Source organism: Natrix helvetica, assembly GCF_964273705.1.
Source record: "Natrix helvetica genome assembly, chromosome: 4".
Classification (NCBI taxonomy): domain Eukaryota; kingdom Metazoa; phylum Chordata; class Lepidosauria; order Squamata; family Natricidae; genus Natrix; species Natrix helvetica.
In genome coordinates, this window is record NC_138550.1 from 1,070,982 (window position 1) to 1,083,525 (window position 12,544).

Below are 12,544 nucleotides of genomic sequence, written 5' to 3' on the forward strand. Positions count from 1 at the left end.
TCTTCCCACAGACCTCCCAGGGAGTCCCGGTGCGGCGTTTCAAGACGCTGGGTGAGCTGATTGCCCTCTACCTGCAGCCAAACCAGGGCCTGGCCTGCACTCTGCTCTTCCCTGTGGAACGAGAGAAGGAGAAAGAGAATGCGGAGGAGAGGGACTACTCCGGTACCAATCAGCCCTTCCCCACCCTCCCTCCCTTTTTCTTTCATTCCTTCCTCCCTTTCTTCTTTTCTCTGTCCCCATCATCTCCCTCCCTCCCGCTTTCCTCCTTCCTTCCTTCTTTTCTCTGTCCCCATGTCCCTCCCTCCCTCCTTCCTTCCTTCCCTTCCCCCCTCCCTTCCTTCCTTCTTTTCTCTGTCCCCATCATCTCCCTCCTTCCTTCTTTCCTTCCTTCCTTCCTTCCTTCCTTCCTTCCTTCCTTCCTTCCTTCCTTCTTCCTTATTTTATCCCTTCCCTTTTCTCCCTTTGCCTCCTTCTTCCTCTTCTCTCTGCTATTTCTCCTTGTCCTGGGAAGGCCATCTCAGCGGATCTTCTCCTTTGCAGATGGGGAGGACGAGAAGCCCCCCTTGCCCCCCCGCTCGGGCTCCACCAGCATTCCTGGGGGCTGCAGCACTTCCATCTTGATGACAAACACCCCTGCAGTGCAGGACAGAGCCCTCGAGAGGTAAGGCGGATTCCACACTAGAAGGGCAGTGAGAAGAACAGCCCCCCCATCTCAACCCACAGGTGGCCCCACTCCCCCACTCCCCCACCCACTCCCCCACTAGGCTGAGACCCACCGATCTCCAGAATTGATGGCTTTCCTTATCATAAGTTCCCTGCAAGAATTTTGCTCACCCGACCCTGGGGATGCTGCAGTGGTTGTAAGTGCGAGGACCGATTGTAGGTCACTTTTTTTCCCATCCCGAAATGGTTGTAAGTTGAGGACTTCCTGCATTCACTCAAGATAGCTTGGCTTTTCCCACCAAGAAACCCTGGCGAGAAAACCGCCCTTCCTGCCCCAGAAACCGGCCGATGCTCTGAAACGTGGTCTTTTTTTCTGGGTCTTTCAGCCCCACCAATGGACTCAGCACCATTTCCCACGAATACCTGAAAGGCAGCTACTCCCTGGACTTGGAAGCCGTGAAGGGAGGGGCCAGCAACCTGCCCCACCTCAAAAAAACGCTCGTCACGTCCTGCAGACGCTTGCACAGGTGAGGCCATCGACACAAGACCACGATTGTTGGCCGAGCAGGGACAAAAAGAGCGAGAAATGATTGGAGCCTGGGAAAGGGTCCTTTGTCAGTTAATAGGAATGCCAGCCTGTCAGATACAGGTAGTCCACGAGCCCAAAATGTGAAGTTTTCCCCATGTTGTGGCCTTTCTTGCCACAGGGGTTAAGCGAATCACTGCAGTTCTTAAGTTAGCAACCCGGTTGTTAAGTGAATCTGGCTTCCTCGTGGACTTTGCTTCTCCGGGACACTGCGACCGTCATAAATAAGAGGCAGTTGCCAAGCTTCCAAATTTTGATTACATGACCACAGGGATGCTGCAGTGGTCATAAGTGTGAAGAACAGTCATAAGTGACTTTTCCCCCTCCCACTTCAAATGGTCACTGAATGAACTGTTTATAAGTTGACTCTCCTTTATGGTGACTTTACTCCTGAGTCTCAGTTTTGGAGCCAAAGGTGCAGTGGCACAAGGAAACAAGAATGAAGAACTTCATGGCCATCCCAGAACACCCTAATCAACCACTAAAGCTACCTGTCACCTGGAACTATATGAATACAATGTGGAGAGCAGCCCAAAGTGCCTCTGGTGGAAAGAGAGAGCGAGCGAGAGATGTTCCTTCAACATCAACCAATCTAGAATTAAGGAGAAATTTCCTGACAATGAGAACAATTAACCAGTGGAACAGTTTCCCTCCAGAAGTTGTGGCTGCCCCATCACTGGGGGTTCCAAGAAGAATTTGGACAGCCATTTGTCTGGAATGGTATAGGGTCTCCTTCTTGAGCACGGGGTTTGACTAGATGACCTCTGAAGGCCCTTCAAACTCTGTTATTCTATTAAATTATTAGTGGAACAACTTGCCTTTAGTAGTTGTGGGTGCTCCATCGCTAGAGGTTTTTTAAGGAGAGATTGGACAAACATCTGCCTGAAATGTTTGGGGTCTCCTGCTTGAGCAAGGGGCTGGTCTAGAAGACCTCCAAGGTCCCTCCAAGCTCTGTAATTCTATTATTCCCTGATGATGAGCTTCAGCACGAGGCCAGAAGCTTGGAGGAATAAACCTTTGGCCCCAGTGGCTGACTCTGATTGGCTCCTATAAACAAGGGCTCTCCAACCTGGACAACTTTAAGCCCAGCGGACTTCAACTCCCAGAATTCCCAGCTGGCTGGGGAATTCTGGGAGTTGAGGTCTGCCAGGCTCAAAGTTGCCAAGGTTGGAGAGACCTGACTTAGATGATCCTTCTGGTCTTTCCAACTCTATCATTCATGGCTGGGGAATTCTGGGAGTTGAAGTCCTCCAGGCTCAAAGTTGCCAAAGTTGGAGACCCCTGCTATAGACCATACACTCCAAGGGGGGGGGGCAAGAAGAGCTGAACTCGTTCACGGAACATGGTGGATCCCTGAAACTGGAAACAGTGATTCTTTCTGCATCCGAGAACGGGACTTCTCTGTCGACTCACTTCAGCGATCTTGAGCTGCTGGTGTCCAGGCCAAAATAATTTATTTGGCTGCACGTACCATTTCTAAGGCTACGCTGGAATTTGCTCACGCACCACAATGGAGGCTGAGCGGTATATCTTAATACCGCCTTGGTTTTTTTTGTTGTTGTTTTTTGCTTCGGTATGCCTTCCAGTTAGAAACCCGGGTGTCGCATTTCAGAGCCATTATCTCAGTGGTGGGAGAGGAAATTACAGGCTGTCTCGCTCTTCTGACCAAGGTCAGCCTTTGCGGGAGAGATCTCCTGGTAGCTGAGCCAGGGTCTTGATAGACACCGATGAAGGGTTTCCTCTTTATAAGGAGCCGGGGTCTTAAAACTTGGAGACTTTAAGGCTTGTGAACTTCAACAGAGCAGGCAGGCAGGGGATGCTACGAGACTCCCCCCCTCCCTTAAGGAGGTCCATCTGGTGGGACCCAGAATAATAGAATAGAGTAACAGAGTTGGAAGGGACCTTGGATGTCTTCTAGTCCAACCCCCTGCCTAAGCAGGGAACCCTCTACCGTTTCAGACAGATGGCTCTCCAACATCTTCTTAAAGACTTCCACTGTTGGGGCATTCACAACTTCTGGAGGCAACTTCTGTCCCACTGATTAATTGTTCTAACTGTCAGTTCTAAGTTGCTTCTCTCCTTGATTAGTTTCCATCCATTGCTTCTTGTCCTCCCCTCAGGGGCTTTGGAGAAGAAGTTGACCCCCTCTTCTTTGGGGCAGCCCCTGAAATAAGGTCCTTCTCTGTGGTTGCTCCCTCCCTGTTATTTGAAGGACCATCTCTTCCTAGGCATATCTACCATCCCTCTGAAGTGGGGGAGGGGCAGGAGAGGTTAGGGGTCCCCTCCCTTAAGGAAGCCCATCTTGTGCGACCTAGAAGAAGAGCCTTCCACATGGTGGCTCCCTCGCTGTGGAACATCATCCCTGTGGAGATAAAAGAGGCCCACACCTTCACCTTCTTTCTAGAGGCCCTGAAGACATGAATTTGCCAATGGGCTTGGAGACCTCAGAGGGATACGGAGCCCATCGAGGGGTTGGTGGGATTGCTGTCGCCAGAAGGATGGGAGCTTATGGGTTTTTGTATTTGGGGTTCTGTAAGCCCCCCAGAGTCACCATGAGTGAGTTGGGCAGCCGTATACATTTTCAGAAGATAGTCTTCTGCGAAGGGTCCTGCCTTGGAACCCAGCTTGGGGGTCTGCGGGCAACAGGAGGCTGACTCCTCCGTGTCTTTTCTCCTCCCAGTGAGGTGGACAAAGTCTTAGCAGGCCTGGAGATCTTGTCCAAGGTGTTTGACCAGCAGAGCTCCCCGATGGTGTCTCGGATCCTGCAACAGGTAAATGTCACTCACGTGAGCTGAAAGGACCACCCAGGTGTCTCAAGGAAGGGAGACTTTTTCCAGGTCTGGGTCAATGCGTGGCGCTTCTAGAACTGCGGGGTCCGGGGGATGGACAGCCTTACATTTGCTCTGGTCCTTAGTTTTTGGAGGTCTCTTGGCCCAAGTTTCCTTCCCTCCCCAGGACAGGGTGGATAAACTATTGTGTTGGGTGGAGATTGTAGGCCAAGGATTGTCAACCTTGAGAACTTTAAGTCCTGTGGACTTCAACTCCCAGAATTCCTCAGCCAGGAAATTCTAAGAGTTGAAGTCCACATTTCTTAAAGTGGCCAAGGTTGAGAAATATGGATGCAGGCAATGAAGCAACAGAACAGCTGGCCTTCTGGAGTTATGGACGCTCCATCTCGGTAGGTTTCACCTGAAGTTCAGGCAGATGTCTCTATGGGGGTGATCTGAGGATATCTTGCCTTACCAAATGGGTAGATTAGAAGACCACAAAGGAATCTCCCATCCATAGATTCTGGGATTCCATGAGATGTCCTCCTAGGCGACACTGCCCAAATAGATCTTCGTCTGGAGCTTTGTCTGGAGTTGGGTTTGGGGTGAGTCTTCTGGTGGAAGGGAAGAGGTGAACATTGTTATGTGGCCAGTCCTTCAGCTCATCCTAAGTGGGTTTTTCGTAAGCAATGTCAGGATTGTTTGAAGTCTTCTGCTACCAGGGTTGTGTGCCCTTAGTATATTTTTGTGTTTATTTTATTGTCGGCTGGTGGAAAGACTACAGGAACCATCAGCCAATGAGATGGGGGCTGGTGGGATTTTTTTTTATTACTGTGGTCTCCCCACTCTCAAATGAAAGTGACAAACAACCTGTATGGGTTGGGGTCAGTAATCTTGACTCCTCCCACATCCCACCAGCAAACAATCCTGGGCAGGAGTCTCTTTCCTTGGTTGGACAACAAGACCTCCAAGGTTCCTTCCAACCCTGTTATCCTGTTATTCCTCACGGCTGCCATTGATGAGCTGAGGGACTTTAGAAGGTGATCTGAAATATTTAGACCCAGTTCGATTCTGATATCCGGGGCCTCTAAGCCTCCATCTTGAACCTTTGGCTCTTCAAAACTCCATCTTGTTTACTTCCAGACGGCCGGGCAGACAGGAGAGCAGGAGTTGGACAGTTTGGTGCTGAAGCTGTCCATCTTGAAGGACTTCCTCTCCAATATTGAGAAGAGGGTGAGTCTTCTCCTAGCCTCATCTCTCTTGGGCTGAGGAGCATCCAAGGGTCTCTTCGGGCAGCTTTCCTGACCCCCAAACAATGCTCTGCCCCCAAGGAGCTCAGCAGGATCTGCTCTCCAAGTTCTTCAGAACTTTCTCTAGTTGGTACCATCCGTTGAGCTTAAATTCCCTAATGTAGGAACAGTCCTGCATCTGTTTGAAATTACAATGCAACTGAACACAGTGACTTAGGACTGGTTTTCACACAACCTACAGTCATGCAAGAAAAAATTGGTTGCGTGGCAACTGGCATGCATTTATGGGAGTTGCAGTGTCCTGGGGTCACGTGATCCCCTCTTGCGACCTTTCCCGCTGGATTTCCTGCTTAACAACCACCTTGCTTATCAACGTAAATTCTGGTCCCAATTATGGTCATAAGTCCAGGACTAGCTGTTTGTAAGGGAAAGTTTTAACCTGAGCAGTTAGACCAGCCGTGTGCCCAGTTGGGGTGCTTTCTACGAATTGGACTCTCAAGTCCACCATCCACAGCCAGTTTCTGGGCGGGTACCAAATTGGGAAAGGTCAAAATAGATCTCCAAGGACCAAGCGATGGTGGGCAGGAGAATTAGCCCTTCCTACGAGGAAGCTGAAAAGCAGCAGATGGGACATTTGAAAAGACGGCAGGAACTCCGATCTCTGGAATTCCTTGGAAAAGAATTAGGAGGGGTGGGAAAAGGGGGGAACGGTGGTGGGATTCAGCCCGTTCACACCACTTTGGGAAAGCCGGTTATTAAGTTTCTGAGCAGTTTGGTGAACTGGTTGTTGGAAGAAATCAAGTAGGCCAGAGAACCGGTTAAATGATTTGAATCCCACCACTGGGGCCAAATGCTGGTGGATGGAAGGGAGGTAGTGGGGGGGGAGGTGATGGATTGAGGAGGCGGGTGCGAAGGCTGCGTATGGAGTTTCTGTTGTATCTCTTGTAGGCCCTCAAAGCTCTGCAGGACATGAGTGCCACTGGCCTGCCTGGACAAGCTCAGCCGTGTTTCCGCAAACTGAAGAGCATCCCGGTTCAAACATTCGAGGTGAGGGATGGGGGCAAATCTGGTTTTGTTACACCCTGAAAAATACTGGGCAATATTTAAACATGATTTCTTGAGGAACCCACAGGCTGGATTGGATTGGAATGGAATCCTTCATTTGACCAAGTGTGATTAGACACCAAAGGAATTTGTCTCCAGTGCAGAAGCTCTCAGTGCAAAGCAAAAGAATGATAACCGTAAGAATAATGCTAACAATAAGACAGCCGTATGTCATCTGGATGGAAATTAAGATTCCTTTTATGGAGCCTGAGATGGAGGATAAACTTAAATGTCTACGGAGATTGTCCTCCGTCCTCCAGGTCTTGGTTGTCCCGGAGGTGATTTTCCAAGAGGCAACTGAACTTTCTGTCTCCTTGAAGATGTTTCGCTTCTCATCCAAGAAACTTCTTGAATGAGAAGCGAAACGTCTTCAAAGAATAGCAAAAAAGTCCAGCTGCCTCTTGAAAAAGCCCCTTTGGGGCATCTCTTCAGGCGTTCAACCCACCCTTCTGCTCTGGAATTCTGGGCGTTGTAGTCCCAGAAGCCTCCATCACAGGAAGGCAAACGAAATGGAGGGCTTTGTAAGGCTGCCTTCCCAGGTGGACCAGACAGAAAATGTCACCAGCTGGGCTAATTCTATTTTATTGCAAGCTGACATTAGCATCATCTTGCAAGTTTGAAAGTACCAATCTCCCGCCGTCTCTTTTGCAGTCTGAGAAGCAATGAGATTGCTTTCTGAGTTTATTTCTCCTCCCATTGTACAGCTGAGGGCAAACCTGTCTCTTCTCTGACTGGTCCCTCACCAGAATCTCTTTTCTTCCCTCTCTCAAGGTCTTTCCCACGGACTCTCACGACGGGTTTAACGTAGCTAAAGATTTTTGCCCTCAGTGAATCTGCGTTGAGTCGGAGGTCATCTTTCCCTCCATCCATTCACCTCCCTGCCTTGGCTTTGTAGTCCCCTGTCCCACCAAACGTACACAGTCTTCTGTGTGCGAGAGTGTCTCACAACCTTGCCTGCTTTCAGGTGAAGCTGGACTTGACCTTGGGCGATCTGACCAAAATCGGGAAGTCGCAAAAGTACACCTTAAGCGTGGACGTGGAAGGGGGGAAGCTGGTGGTCCTAAAGAAGCAGAAGGACTCCCAGGAGGACTGGAACACCTTCACCCACGAGAAGAGTAAGTCTCCCACTCTCCCACTTCAGGCTGCAAACCTCAGCCGGCCCTTCAGCGGTTGGCCAGGCTGGCTTCCCACCTTCTCAGAGTCCTGGCTGGGTGTCCAGGGTTGGCCAACTTCTAAATCAGTGTTTCTCAAACTTGGCGACTTTAAGTCCTGTGGACTTCAACTCCCAGAATCCCCCAGCCATGCTGGCTGGGGGATTCTGGGAGTTGAAGTCCACAGGACTTAAAGTCGCCAAGTTTGAGAAACACTGTTCTAAATGGAAACCAATTCAGGGCGGAGGGGCTTCTCCCCAGCAGACTGGACTAGAAACAGCTTCAAATCATCCTTGACTTACAATCATTCAACTTACAACCACAAGGGGGAGGCGGCCCCCCAAAAGGGGGAAATTAAATAGCAACGGTGGGAACAATGGGGAAAGACTGGGGGAAAGAACTGGGGAAAGTTACTAAAACAATAGAACTAAAAGGGAGGGAAAAAATATAGAAACTACAAAAACAAGAAAAAATGGGTGGTGAATGGGTGGAGAGAAGAGAATATGAGAGAAGGGAAGTTCCTGAGAGACTGAGAGAAAATGGTTGAAAGGAGGAAAGAAGGAAAAGAATTTACTAGTAGAATAGAATGAAATATGTTCATGTTGCCAATGGTATAAATAGCTAATATGATGGGAGAGAAACATTGATACTATTAATAGGGGATAATTAACTACTAAGTGAAATGTTTACTATACAAAATTAAATTTGAGGATATATGTTGTCGATAGTAAACCAGAATAATAGATGGAAATGAAATGTTAAAATTTGATTAACTTGGAGGGGCGAATAATGATATTAATAATAAAATTATTTTTTTAAAAAAAGTGAGTTAGAGCCGTTTTCCACGCTTACTACTACAGTTTCAGCATCCCTAGGGTCACATCATCAAAATTCAGGGGCTTGGCACCTGGCATGCATGTATGCGTGTGTCCATCCGTGTGTGGGTCCGTATCCTGGGATCACGTGATCTCCTTTCGAGGCCTTCTGACAGGCAAAGTCACAGGGGAAGCCAGATTCATTTAACAGCTGTATAGCAAACTTCATCCCTTCAGCGATTCATTTAGCAACTGTGGCAAGAAAGGATGTAAAAGGGGGCAGCACCAATGTCTCAGTTAGCAACAACAAAATCTTCGGGCTCAATTGTCGTAATTTGAGGCCTACCGGTGGAGAAGAATCCAGCTCTTCTGATAAGGAAGTTTATTCTACAGAAAGAAAAAGCTGTTGTGAATTGGGTACACAAGGCGAGCTCTTTGGGTAGTGAAAGCCGCATCCAAGTTCTCCATCCTTTTCTCCTCCTCGTCTCTTTCTGGGTTTGCTCACATCCAGATTTTTCCGACCTTAGCTCTCATATGACTACAGGTAGTCCTCAAGTTGCGACTGGAATTGAGCCCAACAGGTCTGTGGTTAAGCGAGACACTTGTTGAGTTTTGCCCCATTTGATGACTTTTCTTGCCACAGTTGTTAAGTTTGTTACACCGTTGTTAAGTGAATCTGGCTTTCCCCTTGACTTTGCTTGTCGGAAGGTCGCAACTGGGGATCATGTGACCATGGGACACTGCAAACGTCATAAATACGAGTCACTTTCCGAGGGTCTGAGTTTTGATCACACGAGCAGAGGGATGGCAGCAAGGGGTGTTAAGTGAAAAGCATCCGTAAGTCATTTTTTTCAGTGACTTCAAAGAGTCACTAAATGAGTGACTCTAAGTCGGGGACTACCTGCAGAGCGAAGCCCCTGGGGACGGGTAAGTGGGAGAGAGGGAATCCGTGTTCCTTGACCCCCTCCTCCCCCTCCTCCCTCTCCTCCTCCCAGTCCGTCAGCTGATCAAATCCCAGCGGGTGCAGAATAAACTGGGGATCGTCTTTGAGAAAGAGAAGGACAAGACTCAGCGGAAGGACTTCATCTTCGTCAGCGCCAGGGTGAGTTTGGATGACCTCAAGGTCCCAGCTGCAGATGGGATGCTCACTGAAAGTAGGGAAAAAAATCTTCCTGCTGGACTCCCAGTCACCCATACAGAGTCTTAAGACGGGCTGTTTTAGTTGGGGGGAATCTGAAACGCTGGGCATTTCTTTGGGGGCCCAGAGGCAGCCCCCCAAATTCACACACTTTTAGGCTGAACTGAATTGCCAGTAAAGGAGAGCCTTTGTAGCTCAGGGTTGAACTGGGGGGGGGTCCTTGGGGCTCTGGTGGCAGACGCTTCATGGCCCAACTAGGGAACATCATCAGGACTAGTCCTCCTCGCCCTCCCGCCTGTAAACTCCACTCCCTTCTAGCACTGATGCTGTTACCAAGTTGGGTTGTGAAACGTCTGCAAGAAAAACCTCCCCATGGATCAGAGCCCTGGGCAAGCCCCATGGGAGCTGGGAGGGGCTTCCTTGTGGGAGTGGTCCATGGCAGGCCTTCTGTGGGTCTCCCGTCCCCCGTGGCCTTCTGTGCTCTGCTAAATGACCCACCCGATCGCTTAATGACACACACTTAACAACAGCAATGGGGTTGGGGTTAGGGTTAAAACTCATTTCACAACTGTGTGGCTAACTTAACAATTGTAGTGGTTCACTTAACAACTGTGGCAAGAAAGGTCATAAAGTGGGACAAAACTCACTTAACCACCGTCTCACATATCAACAGAAATGTTGGGCTCAATCGTGGCCATAAGTCCAGGACCAGCTGTATTGTTTTCATCTTAAATTGTATGCCCTCCTGTCCTCTCTCATGCACGAAGGCCGAGTGGGGGGGGGAGGCGTTTTGGGGCTGTGTGTCCCGTGGAGAAGCAAAGGGGGGGACTCTGAGTGGGCTTCCATGTTGTCCCCCCCCTTCAGAAGCGAGAGGCCTTCTGCCAGCTGCTGCAGCTGATGAAGAACTGGCACTCCAGCCAGGATGAGCCTGACATGATCTCGGTCTTCATTGGCACCTGGAACATGGGTGAGCCGGAGGGGGTGGGGGGTAGGGTTCTCTTTCTTTCCTTTCCTTTCTTTCTTTCCTTTTCTTTTCTCTTTCTTTCTCTTTCTTCCTTTCTTCCTTTCCTTCTTTCTTTTCTTCCTTTCTTTCTTTCCTACTTTTCTTTCTTTCTTCTTTCTTTCTTTCCTTTCCCTTTCTTTCTCTCTCCCTCCCTCCCTCCCTCCCTCCCTCCTTCCTTCCTTTTATTAAATTTGCATGCTTCCCATGTCAATCCCCAAAGCCACTCTGGGAAGGCTCAGAATACAAAGCTTGGCCTGAGAAGGCGTGGCAACCGGCTTCTCCGTCCTCTCTGGGACCTCCTAACCGCCCTCCCTCCTCTCCCCCCGCAGGCAGCATCCCCCCGCCCAAGAACATGGCCTCCTGGTTTGCCTCGAAGGGGCTGGGCAAGACCCTGGACGAGATGACCGTCTCCATCCCCCACGACATCTACGTCTTCGGCACCCAGGAGAACTCCATGGGGGACAAGGAGTGGGTGGACGTCACACGCAGCGCCCTCAAGGACTTCACGGAGATCGAGTACCGGCTGGTGGGTGTGCAGGACTTGTGGGAGGGGCCCCCATCCCTTCCCTTATGCCCCTCCAGTGTCTCTGTCCCCAAACACAACAAACCCTCTGAAGTGAACTGAAAGATTCCTTGATTAGGAGCCCCAGCAAAAACGCTTCTCTCTCAACGCCGGCCAACAAGTCCGCCTGTCTGGGTGATGAATAGTCGCCTGCCACCTCTATTCATCTCCGCCCGCTGCCTTTGATCCCCTTTGAGAGTTAGGGTGAGGCTTCGCTAGCAGCGGTGGCTCTTCCGTCCCAAGGACCGGCCCATAGATTTCCACTGCTCTCCTCTCCTCTGTGCATCTGCGTGTCAGGTACTGGACCCAGCTGTTCCTCCTCTTCGTCATCAGCCCCCTCCAGACCTGGGGGCTGTTGATGCTCCCTCCGAGGGCTGATTGACAGCCCAGCCTCCGCCTCTCTCTCTCTCTCTGCCAGCTCCATTCCCTCTTCCCCCTCGGAACTCTCAGGTTGCCTTGAGGCTGACTCCCATCCTTCCTCCTCTGATGGGGCTGCTGGAGGGGCCGGTGGCTGACAGGCCACAAGAGTCTCTCTGTGGGTCAGCTGGACCTTCACACCGTCTTTGGCTTGCCTTGGTTGCGGTTCTCTTTCCCTCACAACTTTGATTGGGAAGCAGTCCAAGTTCCCATCATAGTGGCTACACAAAGAAGGCCTGTCGGCTCTGGTGCCATCTTTGCCAGGGCAGAAGAATTGGTGTGTGTGTGGGGGGGGGGGTGAAGTCACCTCTTGGAACAGCCCATGCACCATCCTCTCTGGGCTGGGGGGGGGGCTGGGGGGCTTCTGACTGGACAGAATCACACCAGAAACGCAGCAACACCAGCAAAGTCCTTGGGGGGGGGAACCATGGCTCCACACACAGCCCACAAGGGTCTCCTCTGCCCCCCCCCCCACTCTCAATGTCCCTCCAGATCGCCATGCAGTCCCTCTGGAACATCAAAATAGCTGTCCTGGTGAAACCAGAGCACGAGAATCGGATCAGCCACATTGGCACCTCCAGCGTCAAAACTGGCATCGCCAACACTCTGGGTAAGGGGCAGCCTGTCGGGGAAGGGGCTGCGCTGGGCTCCCTTCTCAGGACGATGGGCACAGGGGGGTTTCCGGACCACGTCAGCCCCTCCCCCGCAACAGGCAGGGCGGCTTCAGAGAGCCAGTTTGGTCCACTGGTTAAGGCGCCTGGCTAGAAACTGAAAGACGGAGAGTTCTAGTCTTGATTTAGGCACGAAAGTCAGCTGGGTGATTGAGCCAGTCCCTCTCTCTCAAAACAGCCCACCTCACAGGGTTGTTGTTACGGAGAAAATAAGAGGAGGAAGGTGTGCTGGATCTGCTTCTTGCCTTGAATTATTTATATAATTTATAATTATTTATTATCTCTGTATCTATATGTATATCTTTCTATCTTTCTATCATCTATCTATCTATCTATCTATCTATCTATCTATCTATCTATCTTTCTATCTATCTATCTATCTATCTATCTATCTATCTATCTATCTATCTATCATC

The 12,544-nt window shown here is 50.2% G+C and overlaps 1 protein-coding gene across 1 annotated transcript in view; it reads left to right on the forward strand.

Annotated features, from left to right (window-relative positions):
- The window catches only part of INPPL1 (inositol polyphosphate phosphatase like 1), a 48,833-nt gene that overhangs the window by 20,222 nt on the left and 16,067 nt on the right, over window positions 1–12,544 (forward strand). Inside the window, exons 3-13 of the mRNA XM_081952865.1 lie at window positions 12–162; window positions 541–661; window positions 1,050–1,190; window positions 3,930–4,020; window positions 5,161–5,250; window positions 6,216–6,314; window positions 7,336–7,486; window positions 9,333–9,439; window positions 10,340–10,442; window positions 10,808–11,004; window positions 11,950–12,067. Of these exons, the coding sequence (XP_081808991.1) occupies window positions 12–162; window positions 541–661; window positions 1,050–1,190; window positions 3,930–4,020; window positions 5,161–5,250; window positions 6,216–6,314; window positions 7,336–7,486; window positions 9,333–9,439; window positions 10,340–10,442; window positions 10,808–11,004; window positions 11,950–12,067 (1,369 nt within the window). The remainder of the gene's footprint in view (window positions 1–11; window positions 163–540; window positions 662–1,049; window positions 1,191–3,929; window positions 4,021–5,160; window positions 5,251–6,215; window positions 6,315–7,335; window positions 7,487–9,332; window positions 9,440–10,339; window positions 10,443–10,807; window positions 11,005–11,949; window positions 12,068–12,544) is intronic.